The following is an 18,846-nucleotide window of genomic DNA, read 5'->3' as shown; positions in this document are numbered from 1 at the left end:
TGTGAAATAAATGAGAAGGAGGGATCTGGGGGGAGAGTGGAAAGAGAGGAGGAGGCTGAGAGAAAGAATAAGGGGAAGTGACCAAAAAAAAAAAAAAAAAAACAAAAACCCAAAACCAAGCCAAAACAAAACAAAACAAAAAACAAAAATGAAGGCGCGAGAAGCAAGAGAAGAAAAAGAGTATCAAACATTGGTCTTAGACCACAGAGTTAACCCATTGCTTTCACAATGGCAGGGCACCTCCTTCGGAGAGAACCTGCCTGCTCTAGCTGGCCAGTTGTGCCCAAACTTATATATTTTCTGCAGGGCAAGAAAAGACTTCAAATCTGGTCTCTTGCACCTATCTTAATATCACTGAGCTTCACCTTCTTTCATCCTATGGGACAACCTGATTCTAAATCCATCTTGTCATTGGGTTATCAGCTCCCCTGACCAGAAGGGTCAGTCCATGAAAGCCCTGGCCATTCAGGAACATCCCAAGAGCTGGGTGTGTTTAGAAGTAAAATGGGAAGTAAAAAGTACTCAGGACAGAACTACAAGATCCCCTAGGAATTACAATATTCTTTTGAAGTAGAATGGGAAAGTTAGTATTTTCATTTTACAGATAATAGAACTGAACCCCAGAGCTGTGAAAGTACCTGCCCATTGTTATCCAGTGAGTTACTGCCAAAGGCAGGGCAGGGCCACTTGTTTCCTTGCTCCCAAAGGACATTTCACTAGCCCATATTGCTTCCAAATTTGACCTTGGGCAAAATTTACCTGGAATCCTTTCCCATAATGCCTACACTCCAGTCTACTATGTTGTCAAAACATGCTTTCTTAGTTTTCCCTGTTTCCTGGAAGATGCTCTTGTTCTGTCACGAGCAACCCACTGGGAAACACCCAGCTCTCAGGATGTCCTTGAATGGCCAGGGCTTCCATGGACTGATCTTTCTGGTCAGGAGAGCCGATGACCTGGTGACCAGATGGACTCAGAATCAGCTTGCCCCAAAGGGTGAAAGAAGGTGATAGTTACATAGGTACAAGAGACCAGAACCAAAGGGGATATGACCGTCTTCTGTTGTCCTACAAAAAAGTAAACATTTGAGCATAATTGGGGTGCTAGGATAGGCTTTCTCTGAGGGAAAGTGCCTGACATTGATACAAAGCCCACGGACAGGAACTCTGCCCTTGAGCACATGCTTTCTTTCTCTGACTTTAACACAGCCTGTGCAACATGTGTTACCTATGAGGCTGTTTCCCTAGTCAGAAATGGACCTCCCTTCTTTTCTTAATCTGCCTAAGGAACTCCTACCCATTCTTTAAAACCTGGCTCAAATGTTATCTTCTCTAGGAACCTTTTCTTTACATCTCCTTCCCCTACTCCAAGTTGAATGCGGAGTCCCTATTCTATAATCCCTTATATCCTGTCTTTACCTCTATCACAGCAGTAGTTAAATTATCTTGAACATCAGTTTCCTTATATTACAATTGAGATAATTGCTTGATATGTCCACAACTGAAGACCTAATCCTCACCCCTAGAAAAACAAAACAAAACAAAACAAAAAAACTTGCTACATGAACAGATCTTAGGAAATACCAGTAAATTTGCCTTTCCCATTGTTTAGGCTAAAACATTGGAGTCGACCTTGATGTCTCTCTCCCACATCCAATCCATCAGCAAATGAAGTCCTCTCTATCTTCAAAATGTGATCAGAAATTGCTTATTTCTCAGCCCCTTCTCATTGCCATCTCTGACTTGCATTCTTGCAAGAGCCTCCTCACTAGTCTCCCTGCCCTGCCCTTGTTCTCACTACTTACTTTTTATTCTGAACTCCAAAGACTTTTAAAACATGAGTCAAATCATGTTATTTCTCTGCTCAAAACCTTAGATGACACCTCATCCTTCTAGCATAAAAGCTAAAGTTCTTACAACTGCCTACAAGTGCTGACAACCTGTGCGCACCCCTGACCAAAGCCCCCACTCTTGTCCCCACATCACTCCGCTCCAACCACACTGGCCTCATTGACGTGTAAAATAGGCCCTGGGGCTTTGCACTGGCTGTTCCCCCTTCCTGGAACACTCTTCCTCCAGATGTGCCCTTAGCTCACTCTGTCAGCGCCTTCAGATCTTTGCCCAAAGGTCACCTTGTCAACGACACATACTCTGCTGGCTCTGTTTGAAATGACAAATCAATCACCTCAGCCGGCACTTTTTCTCTCTTTGCTTTAATTTTTTCCATGGTACTTATCCCATAAGAAAAACTATGTGATTTACTCATTTATTTGGTTTGTTGCCTGTCTCTCTGCACCTCCCCGCAACTAGGTTGTAAGCCGCATGCGATCTCCCGTCCTACAAGAGTACCTGGCTCAGAGCAGGTGCTCAATAAGTTTGCTGTATACATGAGTGACAACAGGTGCTATGAGAATTAAATGAGATCATGTATGTAACAGAAGGAACAACCCCATCCCTGGTGACTCCCTGGGGTAGGAGGAGAACAGATAGTTATTCTGCTAGAGATCAGGAGGGAGAGGGAAGCCTGTCCTAAATTGTTGCCTGTCCCAAAGGAAAAGAAAAACCTAGCATAACTACAATTAAAGGTTTCTATGTGGCCTTTCTGCAACTAAAACCGGTGATCACAGAGAAAGGACCCTGACTAAGAAGCCCATTTCTTGCACCAGCGGTGGCCCCTGAGAATCATCTTGCACAAGAGAATGACAAAAGGGGAACTAACAATTCTCTACATCATCACATAAAGGGTGTCTCACTTTAGGCTGAGCAGAGCCTTGGAAGATGATGGTGACTTTAGGAAAATGGTTTCCTATCTTACTGTTGCTTTAGATTTGTCCTTATGAGATGTGTGTGTGTGTGTGTGTGTGTGTGTGTGTGTGTGTGTGTGTGTGTGTGAGAGAGAGAGAGAGAGAGAGAGAGGGAGAGAGAGAGAGAGAGAGAGAGAGAGAGAGAGAGAGAGAGAGAGACAGAATCTGTTCAAGAATTCCCCCTGTAGCCCAGGAGACTGCTGCAACCATTAGTGATAACAAGAGGACAAATTTTCCTCCCACCCTGGCACAGCAGTGTGGGAGGGTTGTGTACTTTTGGTGAAAGCCCACAGTGAATTTTCAGCTGCAGCTCTCAGTAGGGTTATCCTAGATTGAAAACCCAGGATTTAGGATACGTGTTGCCATGGATGGTCGTGTCCCATAAATGGCACTGGGAGAGGGATCCTAAGACTAGAAGAACCTTTATAGGAAAGGAGTAGGATTTTCCCAGAGGGAAGAGATTGAAAAAGCAGGCTCTTCCTCTTTTATCTTACATTCAGATACAAAAGCAAAGGGTAAAAAAGATAAAAAAGGTCCTCATGAGGGGACCACCTAGGAATTAAAAAAGTTTCACTTCTTGGTTTTCTATAAATAGTCATAGCCAAGTTTAGGATTTTTTTTCTGCATTATAATTCTCTCTAGTTATCCCCAAGATATCCAACACTTATATGGTACTCACTATATAGTAAGCACTGTACCAAATGTTTCATATAGATTTCTTTATTTAACTCTCACTATTATCATCATTGTCCCCACTTTACAGACAAAGAAACAGAGGCAGGGAGAAATTAAGTAAACTGTTACACAAACAGTAAGTGGCTGGGTCAGGATATGGACCAAGGCAGGCTGGCTATAGACTGAGCACTTGTAACCTCTACGCTATGCTGCCTTCTCCATCAACTTTCTTATGCACACAGACAGCTTGTGTGGGTGGGAAGGAGGGATTTAAGGGAAGGGGCACTCAGGGGAGTTGTGGCCTCCCCTGCCGTGGTCAATAAGGCAACAGCACCAAGGCTGCACAGCTAAATAGGCAGTCCTGGAGTTCTTGGCCTAATTTTGGTAGGGTTAGGGCTGGGGTAGGAGCAAGAGACGGGGACGCTGGGAAAAGTGGCTCAGTGTGGCAGATTCAGGAGCATGAGCCAAACTTCCCTTCTCCAAATGCACTGGAGAAAGGTAAACTCTTGATTGGGAATAAGTGTCCTCAGTGTGGCGCTCGAATGTGCGGTAGACGACATGCAGCACCTGACACCTGCTAAGTGCTCAGGAAGCTGGAGCTGTCATTTCTCATTATGTCACATTGAACCACATGAGATGGCTGACTTTTCACCATTTTTGACCCACCCAAATGGCAATTTCATGTCGTTCAATTTATATTTTAACAGCTAATATTAATGTCCGACCCAATCACCCTCTAGACAGAGCTCATTTTAGTGAGTAGAGAGGATGTACTTTTTCTTTGTTATCAGTGGCCCAGTGCCTAGTGCATTATTACCTCGGTCCAAGCATGCACTCGTGAAATGCTTACAGAGTTGAACTGAATACCCACTTAGTTCATGGGTATTATTCAAGCACTTGATACTATTTAATGAACTAGGATAGGTTCATTAGCTATATACAGAAACACTGCGTTCTTAATAGATTGGTTGGTTAGTTGGTCGAAGGAATCACTGAAGATAGCTTAATGTCTAGGATCCAGAAGTAAATCAGGACTGTAATGCACTTCCGTGCCACCTTTTGTCACCTACCTGGAATGATTTCAAAGACAAACTTCCCAGCTTCGTCTGGGTTTGTGGCGATCTCCTTGATTGTACTTCCTGGTAGATACAGGCAGCCCTGAAAGATCAGAAGTCAAGCCTTTAGAAAAGCAGCCATTTTACCACCTATGAACTAAAATTAAGTTGGAGAACAGATAGGATAAAGATGGGATGGGGAAGAGGGTAGGTGGAGAGGAACACAGGAAGCTAGCAACCCAGGCCCTGGGAAAGCTGAGTGGCAGCTCTCTGAGAGCAAGCTAGGTGCTGAGAGAGAGAAGGTCCAGGTCCCAGCACGGGAATGGGCTGACAGAGCACCGTCACCAACACTTGCCTCTTCCCACTTCTCTAGGGACCTGACTTCATGGGCAAAGCAGACAGTTGGCCTTTGTGAAGCTGGGGAGACTCTACTACCTGCCTGGCTGCAGGCAGCCATTTGAGGGTACAGGGCACTCAGTAGCAGCAAGAGCCTGCCCCTTGGCTAACCACCTTGAACGTATTATTCATGTAGTCCTTCCTGCAACCCTCCTTTCCTTCCACCACCTTTAGCTGAGGTAGCGGGAAATGTCACCTTAACCCCACCCCTACCCCCAATCCACAGAGGGGTGTGCGGGTTCACTGGGATATGTGACCTCTTACATACAAATACGTTATCGGAAAAACAAGCCACTTGCAGTCTGTGCTCACAGGTGCTTTGCAACTCGCTGTGCACTTTCACATGCGGTAGCTCATCAGGCCCCACAACAGCTCCGTAGAGAGAGCTCAGCAAGATTTGTCACTGCCACTGTGCGGAGGAGGAAACTGGCACTTCGAAAGGCTAAGTGCACAAAGTGACATAGTTAATTTGCACTGCAGTTAGTTACTGCTCATTTACATCTCACTGGATGGCGACGGTGGCAACTTCTGGGCTGAGTAAACGCGTGTGTCTTCATTGCAGAATAAAATGTGGACAAAGGGGGTTGGTGACAGAGAGCACTGCAAAGGCAGAGGGTCCTAAGGAATTCTCAGAAGTAAGATCTGCCCAGGAGCCTGAAACAATAAATGTTTCTTGAAGGTCTAGAAATAAAAATGTCTAAGATGGAGGGAGGAGAAGACAAGGAGGAGGAGGAGGAGGAACAGGAGAAAGGACAAAAGGAGGAGGAGAATGAGGATGAGGAGAAAGGTGGGGATGGAGAGAAGGGGAGGGGAAAGGAGGAAAACAAGAAGAGAAGGAAAAAAAAGAACCTAAGAAACGGCATTCTGGAATTCCTTTATATCCCTCTAATTTTATTACTTAAAGATACCATTTACCTGCATGGTCCTCACCATCTTTAGTAAATCACATCAATGCCTTCAGAAGAAATGATTCTGGGTTTGTGCTGCTAAGCTACTTTGGATGAGCTGTGGCACCAGAATCAAAGGCCATGTTACTTTCAGACAGGAAGGAGAGCTACCTCATAGGAAGAGAAGGAAGGTGTAATTTCCAAGGTGCCTGCTTCCCCTAAGTATTTCTCTAAACTGCCATTTGAGACCCCAAATCATTTCATCAGAAGGTAGTAAAAATAAAATACTATATATATATACATATATATATATATGCCATTTATTGAGCAGTTACTGGGTGTCAGACTCCATGCTAATTGCCCTGAATGTACCAGCATATCTAATCTTCCTAAAAACTCTATGAGAGAAGGACTGTTATTTTTGCCATTGGAGAGATGAGGAAGTAAGGCTCAGAGAGGTGAATTAGCTGACCCAACATCACAAAGCTAGTTATTAACTATTAGGAAAGCTATGATTCAAACCTCAGTCAGTGTGATTCCAGAATTACAAATAAGGGCTTGACTGACAAGTCCCACTTGCTGGAAGAAGTAACAGTCAGAGTTAAACTTATTCACACCAAGGCATACATGACTAGCTGCAGGCACTTTCCTCGCATTGACTGTGAGAGCCTTGAACTTCATAAATGAATAAAGGAAGGGAGGTGAGAGGAACAGACACCAGTCAGAGTGAGGATGGGGATGCTGACAGGGAAGGAAGAATTGTCCCAGAAAGGGAAGGGCCCAAGTTGCTCAGAGCCACTTCCATCCACTTCGCAGGTTGACAAGGGTGGGTTCTGTGTAAAGACGGAAGGAGAGAGAGGTTTACACTGGAGGCCACGAGTGCTACAGCAACAGAGCAGGGGAGGCACCCATGGCAGTGGTGTGCTGGAATATCTAGAATTCTCTAGATACAACTTTCAAATCCAATTATAAGTTCCTCTAGAACTCAGTTACAGCCCAGCTCCTAATTAAAGCGTTTTTCAGAATGCATATATTGGCTTGTGAGAACTAACTTTTACATTTTTGGGAGCTCTGTGAGCCAGTTGTTTCACATGGCCATTGCTAAAATTTAAATTCTATAAACTTATGATCAAATATTTTATATTTGGAAAGGTAATGATACTCAAAATGTATAACTTCCTAATTACTTACTACATTTTCCTATTACTTCTGCTGTTGTGGTTATTTACATTTATTCTGTACGTGTGGTGGAAATTTTGTATCATGTTGTGCTATTTCGCATCTCTTCTCAGCTCTGGGTTCAGTGACAGGACATTGGTAGCTTTGCGTCAGCCACAATGGAGTATCTGCACTGCAGAAATTAGCAAATGCTGCACTTGAATCAGCTCTCCCACCAGAGAGCTGGTTGTTAAACATTTATCAGCACAGCACACTGGTAGACAACCACCTGGGGTAACTTTTCAGAAAGCAGGGAGATGAGATAGTGGGACAGTGGGTTTACCCTACTAAGCTAGGATTGTCTGAAACTGTTATTATAGCAGAAACTTGAGGGCAATTTTCTGAGATTCTATTTTAAACAACTTCCCTGACAAAGAACCTTGTGGACTGGGTTATATAAAACTAGTTCACAGAGTTACAGAGCATTATACCATTAGAGCTAGATAGAATCTTTCTGAGAACTTGGAGAAAAAAATGCACAGATTGCTTTCTATAAAGAGAGCCACAAGATTCCCTAAAAGCACATACAGAAAAGTCTATAATGTAGGATTCCATAATTTGTTTAGTCATTCTCCTTTGTGGGACACTAGTTCCAGGGTTTCTTGTCATAAATAGCAGTGCATATCTCTTACTATTTCTTTTGGATAGCACCTTAGAACCAGAATGACTGAGTCAAACGGTATGATAACTATTTGGCTCTTAGCAAATCTGGCCAATTGACTTTCTAGAAAGGTTGTACCAACTTACACACACATTGTAAGTGTATGCGAGGGCTCTCTTCATCTGATTGCTCCAAGATTATTGGCATATTTCTGTTTTTTGGTTTCTTGAGGGATAGGATGTGTGTGTGTTCTTTTTAAATTTACAAAGTATTATAATCGTAAAAATATTAGAAAATAAACAAAAAAGAAGAAAATTAAAAATTGTATATATAACCCCGATACTCAAAGATAACCAGTTAACATCTCTGTGTATTTCTTTCCAGGCCTTTTTCCATAATACAGATTCATAATTTTTTTCAAGAATGGGATTAATATATACAACATCTTCTGTTGTAAACGTTTTTTTTAAAAGACAATAATATTATGGACATCTTTCCATTTCAAGAAGTATTAATTTAGAACATCAATGTCTGAATTGTATTCTATTGCATAGATATAGAATGTACCCTAATAGAAGTTCACCCCGACTACTGGGCATTGTTTTCATATCACTAATACAGACAATGCTGTGGTGTAAACCCATTATCTACATCATCCTTAACCATCCACTTAGGTAAAATTCCTAGAATTAGAAATATGGGTTTGTATTTTTAAAAAGGCATTATTGCCCTCCAGAAAGGTTGTATGAATTTTCATTTCCACCAGCTGTGCACGAGAATTCCTGTTTCCTAGTCCTCACCCACCAAAATTTCTAGAAAACGTTTGCCATTTGATAAGGGGACAATGATGTCTCATTAGCTCATACTGTATTCCTTAATTATAACTGAGATTGAACTTTGTTTTATATGCTTATTGGCCATTACATTTCTTTGATAAATTGCTCATTTGTATCATAGTTTACTTTTCTATTGAGCTGTTTGAACATTTCTTAAGGATTTGAAAGACTACTTTAAACATTAAGAATACTTGTTCACTATATGAACATACACAATTTTTTTCTGTTTATTATTTGCCTTTTAGTTTATTATATTGGTTTTTAAAGTACATTTTTATTTATGAAATTAAATTAATCTTTCCTTTGTGCTACCTTTGTTGTTATGCTTAATTCCACTTCCCAGAGATCATGCAGATGTCTACATTTTCTTCTAGTATTTTTATGAATTCACTTTTTACATTTAAGTATTTAATCCAACCAGAATAATGAATGGTGTAAAATGTAATGTATAAATGTACCTTTACTCTTTCCCAAGAATTTAGCTCATGTCTGTAACTTTCATTTTATTTCTAGATATTTGCAATGTCTAGGAATTCCCCAACAAGGTTAAATTATGGTATAATAACAGTATTTTATTTTAAATAGATTTTCCTTTATCTTAATTAAATAATTATGAGTGTAGGAAAAATCTATAAGGCTGTCCACTTAATTCTTATTTGTGATAATAATACATAAATATCAGCTCAAATTTCTAACAGTAGAAAATTAATTAAATAAATTATAGACTGTACACACAATAGTTTATTTTATCACCATTAAGAATTATATTGTAGAATCATATTTACTGCTAAGGGGCAATATTCTTGACATATTGTTAATTTTTTAATTAAATAATGTTATTATACAAAATTTTCACTTGCAATAGATGAATTTCTAAATATATATGTATATGGAAGGGTGGAAGGGGTGGGGATTTAGGTGGCAATTTCTTGCTGAGGGAAATGTAAATAATTTTTATTTTCTACTATGTGCTTTTCTGCATCTTCCAAATTTCCTACCATTCACAGGTACAGCTTTTTTTGTAATCGATATTTACATATCAACATACAGTAAAATATGCTTATTGTTTATAATTAATTATCATCTTATTCCTAAAAGATTGATTTTTTATATCTGAAATGATAATTGAATTTTATCAAACGCTTTTTTCAGTTATCTGTTGAGGGTTGTGTGTTTTTTCTTATTTGACCTACTGATCTGATGTGTGACATTAATAGATGTGCTAAAAATAAACTATCCTTGTCATCCTAGAAGAAGCTTTACCTAATTATCCCAGGCTAATTTAATCCTGAGAAGGCCTTGAGTTTCTTCTTCCCAGAAGTACGGGGTAGAAGCAAAGCCCTTCAAATATTTATTTCACCCTTTGACATTAGTTTGTTTTTACAAAGCAGTTTTTTACACATGCTTCCTATCATTTGATCCTGTGACAAGTTCAGGCCAGGTAGTATTGCCTCATTTTATAAAAGAAGAAAGAGGAGTTCAGAAAAATTAAATAATTATATGGCCAGACAGTGGCAGAGCCAGGAAAAGAACATGATCTTTGATCTCAAGTACCTGTCACCCTCTATACTTCATGGAAACAAACACAGCCCAGCTGCCCTTTCCGTAGATTCGGGATGGGCAAAGCCTCATTGCCATCTCCCTTACCCTCTACAGATGTCATGCACCAACCAGTACTGCCGTAGCCTGAAACTGCTTGAAACGGCTCTGATAAGGACTGGGTTGTTCAAAAAGAGAAGGAAGTCGGGTTACCACGCACAGGACACTGGTGGGGTCTCTGTGGTCCTTCCCTCTGCAGTGAAGACACTCAGAACCCTCAAATGGAGGACCTGTCTAACCCAGTGCTGCTGCCATGTAACAGACCCTCAAGCCTGCCCTTAAACTGTCCTCTTCCAAAATGACCATTTCATGTGAGTTCCTCCCACCTGCCCATCCACCCCTAACACCCATATACTTCTTATCCTCACCAGAATCTGTCTTCTTTAATAAATTCCTTCTGGCCCAGCCCACCTTTCCATCTCCACAGATGTGAGCCCAGGTAGGTGACCAGCTGTGCTGGCTGACCTGAGACTTCCGGTTTATACCTGGTGTCCCAGGGTAATTGTTCATAGTGCCCTCTTTCACTCTCCACAGTGGCTGTGGAGAATCAGCGAGGTGGGGAGAAGAGACCTGGGCCCAGCTCTCACAGCCTCATGCACTGCCTCAGGAAGTCCTGCTTGCTCTACTTTCAAAGTCTATCTGGAAGCTGACCATTTTGCTGCAGCCCACTGCTCCCACTGAGATTCTAAACATCATACTCCTTGCCTAGCTTACCCCTGCATCACCCCCCGCCAGCCCTGGTCTGCTTTTGAGCACAGTAGCCAGAGCCATCTTTTTATGATATAAGCCAAAGAGCGTCCCCTCTCTGCTTGGAACCCTGCAATGCCTTTCTGTGGTCCTTAGTGTAAATGCTCAAGCCCTTACAGGGGCCAACAATGCCCCTGGCAATCTGGCCCCTGCGCCTTGACACCCCCTTCACTTCTCTGACCTCATCCCCTCTGATCCTCAAACTCTCTAGCTCTGCTCCCACCACTGATCTCCTTGCGGCTCCCCTCACAGGCCAGACGTGCTGCCCTTGGGGCCTTTGCACTGGCTGGTCCCTCTGCCTGGAACTCTCTTTCCTAGGGATCCTCCTGGCTAATTCCTTCTCTGCTTTAGTCTTGGCTCCGATGTCATCCTCTTCCTCAGGTCACCTGGACCGCCCTATTTAAAGCTGCAACACCTCCCCAAATTCTTGATCCCCCCTTAACTCATTCTATTTTTTCCCTCATAGCTCTAATCTTTTTCTAACAAACCACGTACTTCCCTTATTTATCATGCTTATTTTCTGTCTTTTCCCCCATATACTAAGCTCCACACGGCAGAGATTTTTATCTATTTTCCTCACTGACTTATTTCAAGTACATAGAACAGTACCGACATGTAGTAAATGCTCTATAAATATTTTTGAACAAACAAATCAATGAGCCACCAAGTCAATTTTCCTGCAGCCAGATCACCACCATCACTGCCGTGCCAGGAGCCTTGAACTAGAGCTGCCGGCAAGACACTCCCCAGTGCCCATCTCGCGCTTCCTGGAGGGCCAGTCTGTCATCTCTGCAACTCCATTTATCTAGCTAGAAAATCGTGAAAAGGCAAAAGTGGCCTCTCTCCATTGGATGTGTCTAGTCCTATTGAGAAGGCCCATGCGAGTTTAAATGCAGTCTGAGTGGGCTTCGCGGCCGCCTCCTCCGTGCCTGGAGAGGGACAGCCTTATTATCAATGGGGACAAACAGCCAGGCTGGTACCTGTGGCTTCACGTCCTCTTCATCCTTGTAGTAGTAGAGTTGCTGCGCCCTCAGCACAAAGTACCTCTGCTGCCAGTTTTTCACAATGGATCTCTGCTTCTTCAGCCAGCCCATCTTGATGGGCCTCTCCAGCGGGTTGGGAGTGGACGACAGGTGAGAGGCGGCCATCTGCTCGCCGGTCATCACGCTCCTTGACCGAGCTGTAGAGAGGAACAGACAGGCAGCCTGACTGAGGGACATGGGGCAGCAAGCACAGAGTGGGTGGAGAGACGACAGGGGAAGCCCCGGGGGGGCCGAGAGGCGGGTGAGGCCACAGCCAGGTCCAGTTCAGGGGTGCAGATCTGTATCAGAGAGAATCCCCCGAGAGCCAGAGAGGCAGCCAGGGGTCAGCTCCCGGTCAGGGCCGGGCCAAGACCCCAAGCGAGGGGGACGCCAGCGGCCCCGTGCCCACGCGGTCCAGCGCTGCAGGCTGCCCTCTCATTCTGCAAAGCGAAAGGTTGGCTGGAGCCTTCTGAAGAGGAAGTGGCCGCAGCATCTGACACAAGGTGCTTCCTTTTTCCTGCGTGGGAGTCAGCATCTGACAAGAGAGAGGAGAAAATAATGCCTTGCTCTGAGGGTTCAGGGTGAGTCCCACGCAGCTGCAGAGGCCGCCGGAAGTGGCCTGGGCATTCTTCCACAGCGGCCGCGTCTGAGGAGGAGCTGGTTGTGTTAGCTCTGACCTTGCTGTCGAATTGAGTCCTAAACAGACCCCACTAAACCCTGTTCCCCAGCCCCATGACCAGCCTGCAGGGAGTCAGTACCTCCTGAATTTTCCTGCCGAGTGCCATCGAGTGCCATCCTGTCCCCTGTTTGCTGAGAGTGCTTACAGCACTTTATGTTGGATAAGGACTTCCCATTACCTTTCTAGGCAGGTCGTTGCTGCCCACAGAATTCAGAAGCAGCATTTGAAGCAAGACCTCTCAGCCCCCTGCAGGAAATGGCTTTTGTTGTCAGACACAAGTTCTGCCTGTCATTGGATTAGACCTAGGCCTGTGCGTCCACACCTTGTCTCCATGGTAACTCCCACCCAGGACAACTGTCTCCTTTCCTTGCCCCTACAGGGCTCCATTGGTCATCCTGTCCCTATTCCACACTTCCTTCTGAGCCTCACCTTCCTACTTTGCCAGCCAGTTCAACAGTGACCTTAAACCCACGTTAGAACTCCTTGTCCCCTTGGCCTTGTGCCACCCTCCACCGTTGCTAGTACTCAGTGTCTGCATTCCTTTCTTTCTGCCAAGTGTTGCTGGAGAAGGTCTCCATCTTCCACTGCCTTCCGTCAGCTTTTTTTTTTTTTTTTTTTTTTTTTTTTTTTTTTTGAGACAGAGTGTCACTTTGTTGCCCGGGCTAGAGTGAGTGCCGTGGCATCAGCCTAGCTCACAGCAACCTCAGACTCCTGGGCTTAAGCGATCCTACTGCCTCAGCCTCCCTAGTAGCTGGGACTACAGGCATGAGCCACCATGCCCGGCTAATTTTTTTGTATATATATTTTTAGTTGGCCAGATAATTTCTTTCTATTTTTAGTAGAGACGGGGTCTCACTCTTGCTCAGGCTGGTCTCGAACTCCTGACCTCGAGCGATCCACCCGCCTCGGCCTCCCAGAGCTAGGATTACAGGCGTGAGCCACCGCGCCCGGCCTTCCGTCAGCTTTTGTCAGTCCGAGAACCTTCAGGACATGGCTGAACCAAGCTGTCAACGCCTCGCTAGCCCCGTTCCGTCTCACCTGACCGAAGACTAGTTCTTCCTTTCCTGGCTCTTTGTCCTTGGATAAATTATGCCTCTTCCCTGAGCTTTAGTTTCCTTGCTTCTTAAACTATGATAATAACGGTCCCAGCTATATGGAATTGTTGTGGAGATCAAACAAACTAACATATACAAACCCCTTAGCACAGTCCCTGGTCAAAGGTAAGCATACATTACTCATTACTTTTATCAACAGATGAGTTTACTTCCTACTACAAGGAAGGGGACCATTTTCAAGACCTTCTTCAACTTCTCTCTTCACTTCAAAATGTAATGGGTACAAATATACACTTAGAAGAAATAATACCTGACGTTTGATAGGTAAGTAAGGTGACTACAGTCACATTAATTGATTGATCGATTGTACATTTCAAAGTAGATAGAAGAGAATAACTCAAATTCACTTGCTCTAAGGCTAAGGCTGTGTAAATGATCCACAGGAACCAGGGAAGGGTGTTGGCGGAAGGCAGTGGGAAGGAGGGAATTTGAAGGACTGTGTGTATCCCTGTGTCTCTCTAGCTCAGAGACTGGACCTTGCAAGGACACTTATCTGTCCTAGAAAGAGGGCTGAGAGTAGGCAGAAATGAAGAGGATGGTTTACATACAAAAGTTTTGGAGAAAATGGAAGAGTGAGGCATTCTGGTGAAGGAAGGGGCATTCTCCCCACCTCAACAGCCTCTGTGTGGTCCACCACAGGGTGACTTTTGTGACCATCCCCCAGAAGAAACATCAGGCATGAGAGAGAAGGCCTCTTCCTGGCAGCAGTGCAATGAGAAACCTTCACTTCAGGAGCGATGCCACCAACTCAGGAGAAGCATAAGTCAGGCAGGTGCCACAGGGTGGCTATAAGGACCTAGGCCTCCTGGGCCCCCCCCAGAGGCCCACAGACACTGTTAGGACCCCTGTGGAAGACAGGAGAAACTGGAGGTCTCCCACAGCACTGAAGAATGGGCTGGCACCCGCAGGAGCTAAAAGGATACTGCGGATTGAAGAGAATTCGCTCAGCGTGGAAGAACTCACAGTGGCTATTATTTTGTGCTTAATTCTGCGAAATTTTTCACACTTCATCATGGCAGAAACAACAACAAGAAAACAAACAAAAACCGTAAACATGCCCTTAGAAGCATCCATGCCCTGCAGAATGGCCTGGCAAAGGCAGGAGTAGGTGTGAAGATCTTACACCCTCAGACCTGGCCAGGAGGGGTTTTGAGGCGCTGTGGCAGGAGGACAACCACCTAGTTTGCCCACATTTGATCAAGGCTTTGACTGACTGCACTTCATATTCCATAAATCAAACCACTCACTGTACATCCAACCAGTGTTTCTTTAGTGCCTGTTATCATCCCACCAGAGCTGATGTGACCGTGGCCCCTGAGCCATCCTTACAAGTGGGGGAGTGGGGAGTCGGCACCCATCTCCACTCTTCTGGAATTAGGCCCAAACACGGGGGAGGGGAGTGGTGACAGCTGGGGGCTCAGATGAGCCAGTGATCAGGCAGGGGCTTCACTTTCTGTCCTATCTGTAAAGCGCTCTCCCACCCAGGCCTAGCACGAGATGATTCAAATATCAGAGAAGAAAGTCTGGGGGCCTTGAGTCTGCCTTGGTTTTGACTAACTTTCCTTGTTAGTTTCTTTGAACTGCCTCTCTTTGTGGGTGTGACTTGTTCCGGATAAAGTAAACAGAGAGATCTGTTACTATTAATGGAGCTGTTTCTCATAATGAAAATAATAACCGTGATAAGCTTTGCTTACGAGCCAGGCATTGTGCACTGAGTGCACGTTCCCAGCCCTCCGGGGAGGGGTCTGAAGCAGGCCGTGGGCCGGAGACGGGGCTGCAGGCGGATCAGGGAGGCAAGGCGGGAAGGCCGTTGCTCAGTGTTTACGGAACACTCTGGGGCGAGTGGGAAATGAGGGTCTCAGTGAGGTCAGAAACCCCCCTCACTCTGGCAGAGAGAGAAAGAATTAGGTCCTAGCACTGCACTGTCAGTACAGGAGCCACCAGCTGTGAGTGGCTGTGTATATTTAAATGAATTAAATTAAATTAAAATTCAGTTCCTCAGTCATACCAGCTACATTTCAAGTGCTTAGTAGTCCCCTGTGGCTTGTGGCTACAGTATTGGACAACACAGATAGAGTACAGTTCCATCATCACAAAAAGCTCTATCGGTTGCCACTTCTTGGAACCTGAGTGAACTCAATACAAAGCATGGGATGACATGGGCCATAACGGTGGGGCAGCATTTCATCAAACAGAGAAATCAAGCTGGAGGGCCCAGAGAAGAAGAGGCTTTAGGTCACAGAGTGAGGCATACAAACTTGGTCTGAGAGGAAATAGGGAGCCATTTCATGTTCTTGAGCAAGGGAGGACTGCGATAAAAAATAGGTAAGTTATGTAGTTTGACTGTTTATGCTGAATTTTAGTCTGCAGCTCAGGGAGGGTTCTAGAAGGGAAAGAAGAGAAATGGAAGAAATACCACATTGCCAGGGATGTGGTTTCTGCAATAGAAGTTAGCTACTTTCTACCCCAAGTTGGAACAAGAGAAAATTAAAGAAGGAAGTACAAACGGAGAAGTCAGCTGAGAAACATTATCACTTCCTTTCTTTATCTTCCCATCTTCTGACCCCTAACACACAGTATAATCACAAAATCTCCTAGGGTCTACCTTCGATTCTGTCTGCTCTCAATTCTGCCTCCGTGTAGATTCTGTTTTAGATGGCCGTGAATGTGTGGGTGAAGTATGGGTAGTTCGTTCAAAGCTGGGGGAACTATTGCAGGTGTTTTCTCCATATTTGAGATGAGCAGTGCATTAGTTTGGGAACCACATTTAAACGGATTTGAAAAGGGAGTAGAATTTACACGGCTTCCCCCAGCCCCTCTCCTGAGCTGCAGACCCGTGGATCCAGCTGCCTGATGCACTTCCACGGGAATCTCGAGCTCACAGTGTTGCTAAATAAACTTACCACCTTCCCCTTCTGGCCTTCTGCCATTCTCCCGCCTTGCACTGACAAAAAACTCTGAAACCTGCTTTACCTCCACGGGTCTCTCTGATGTGCTGTGAGTGACACTCTCCCAGCAAACCCACCCAAACAGAAAGTGGCCCAATCTTGCAGCCAGCACGGACAACATTACTTATGACACAAATCTGATCATGTTACTCTCCTGCCTAAAAGCCTCCCATGGCCCCCAATACTTCCCTCCTAAAATATGAAGGCTAAACCCCCTGCCATGGAGTTCGAGTCCTTTATGGCTTTTCCTACTTCATTTCCTGCTGTTCCTCCATACCCATCCTGTACCTTACCCATGACAATATGCCATCCCTCTGCTTCGATGTTGTCCCCACTCTGTGCCCACCCACACCCAATTCAACCTTGTGGAAAACTCTCATTCATCCTTCAAGACTCACTTCAGGCCACACCTCCTGTGAGAAGCCTTCCCAGCCCAGCCAGACGCAGCTGCTCCCTGGCCCTGTCCCCTCATCAGGGGTACACGTGCGTTGTAGCCCTCATCCCCACTGCTCTTGTACCCTACCTTCCCTCTCCGCGTGTGCTCTAAGAAGACAGACTGCCGCCTTCACGTTCAGCCTTGTTCACCCTTATGTCCCAGCACCTGCCACGGTGCCTGGCACAGAGAAGGCAGGACAGAGCAGCAGAGGTGCACAGACACCTACATGTGCAGCCTTGGGTAGGCCATGCTCTATCCCTGAGCACCAGCTTCCTCCTCTGTGAAATGGTGATAATTTCATGTACTTTGTGGGGTGATTAATCTGAGAGGATGAGTACGATAAGTGGACAGGTCCCAGCCAGAGCCTGCCTCTTACAACATGGGCATTAAATGGAAGCTATTATTCCTCACATTATTATTATAGCATGGACTCAATGATATGTTAAAGAGAGAAAAGAAAAAGATATTAAGCAGGAGAGGGATGAAGGAAGGGAGAGAGGAGGAATAAAGGAAGACCAGCAGGACAGCGCATGATACCCCAGGGCGGTGCTTACGGAAAAGGAAAGAACACTCGAGGTAGCGCTGAGACAGACTGACAGGCCTTGGTGACTGGCTGAACGAGCAAGAGCAGGTGCCAAAGACTGTCACAATCTTTGCAGTTTGAGTGGCTCAGGTGAGGCAGCCTCCTCCAGGCACCACACAGGGTCCTGGGCATGTAGGGTCAGCCAGACACAGCCCCGAGAGACCGGGGACACCCACTCGTGGAAGCAGGGAAGGAAATCAGAGAACAAGGCCCATGTGAACATGCAAGTGAGCCCAGGTCTGGACACGATGAAGTGTGAGGGTGGACTGAGGGCCTCAGGTTTCCCCAGAAGTCTGGTTTTGACGGGTAAAATGTATAGATTAAGAAAGAGATGGGGTGGGGGAGAGGTTCATGCGAAAGCCAGGAGACTTCAGTGACATGAAAATCTCAGGTCAGAAGAGTGACGTCATAGACATTCAGAAACTAAACAAGAGGAAGCTAGCACTGAGGGAAGCCTCTGTAACTTGGGGCTATGGAGATAAACCTAGATGTAAGGCAGAAAAGGATGCTATTTATATTCGTTGAGTGAAGAATATAAATATTTTAGAATAATATGTGAACCACCATCCAGGCATTTTGTATTTGCAACAAATACTAACAAATGTACCTATTTGTGGGATTTCTAGAAATGTTCACTGTGGCCACTCAAGCAGGGTGGCTGGTGTAAGACATGATCCCTGATCTAGTAATAATGCACATTGGTGTTTTTTTATTGAGTACTTACCATGCGCCAGCCACAGTGCAAGCTTTGCATGGCTACTCTCATTTAATGTTCATGCTCTTTATGGTAAACACCCCCATGTTTCAGACAGGGAACTGAAGCTCACAGAGGTGAAATGATTTGCTCCAATGAACGGCTAGAAGTCATACTTCAAAGTCCAGTATCCACACAGTCCAGAAAGGAGCCTGTGTTCTCGCGGTAAAAAGCAGCGTCTGCACCGGGAATCGAATGGATGTGCAGTAATTCACAAGGTTAGAGAGTGCGGGCGAAGCGGACAGGAGAGAGGGCTCCACCCTTCCTCTGGGCAGGGAACAAAGCCACAATTCCTAACCCATCACACCAAGCACCTGCCCCAGCCCCACCCATTTTGCCTCGCTATCGTGCATAAACAACTTGGTGCTATCATTTCCGCCCAGTGTATGCTCTGCAAGGCTCAGCAGGCCTTGAGAAAACAGTGACGGAGAAATAGCACTGAAACCTCAAGCCACCACCGAGGCTGTGCTGACGCCGCGACTGCAAAGTGGGCA

General features: G+C 45.1%; 1 protein-coding gene across 6 annotated transcripts in view; it reads right to left on the bottom strand.

Moving 5' to 3' along the window:
- ARHGAP25 (Rho GTPase activating protein 25) overlaps nucleotides 1-18,846 on the bottom strand; it is an 80,700-nt gene that overhangs the window by 30,848 nt on the left and 31,006 nt on the right. Inside the window, exons 1-3 of one of the 6 annotated variants that reach the window (XM_045549763.1) lie at nucleotides 12,596-13,121; nucleotides 11,796-11,995; nucleotides 4,547-4,634 (exon numbers count right to left, since the gene is read on the bottom strand). In XM_045549763.1, coding sequence (XP_045405719.1) covers nucleotides 4,547-4,634; nucleotides 11,796-11,995; nucleotides 12,596-12,632 — 325 coding nt within the window. In that variant the 5' untranslated portion in view covers nucleotides 12,633-13,121. Of the gene's footprint in view, nucleotides 1-4,546; nucleotides 4,635-5,239; nucleotides 5,643-11,795; nucleotides 12,566-12,595; nucleotides 13,122-18,846 lie in introns of those variants that run through there. The other 5 variants (XM_045549764.1, XM_045549766.1, XM_045549761.1 and 2 more) reach the window with 5 other exon arrangements.

Source organism: Lemur catta, chromosome 4, assembly GCF_020740605.2.
Source record: "Lemur catta isolate mLemCat1 chromosome 4, mLemCat1.pri, whole genome shotgun sequence".
NCBI classification, from domain to species: Eukaryota; Metazoa; Chordata; class Mammalia; order Primates; family Lemuridae; genus Lemur; species Lemur catta.
The sequence above is the reverse complement of the archived record's forward strand: the minus strand, read 5'-3'. Positions and strand labels throughout refer to the sequence as shown.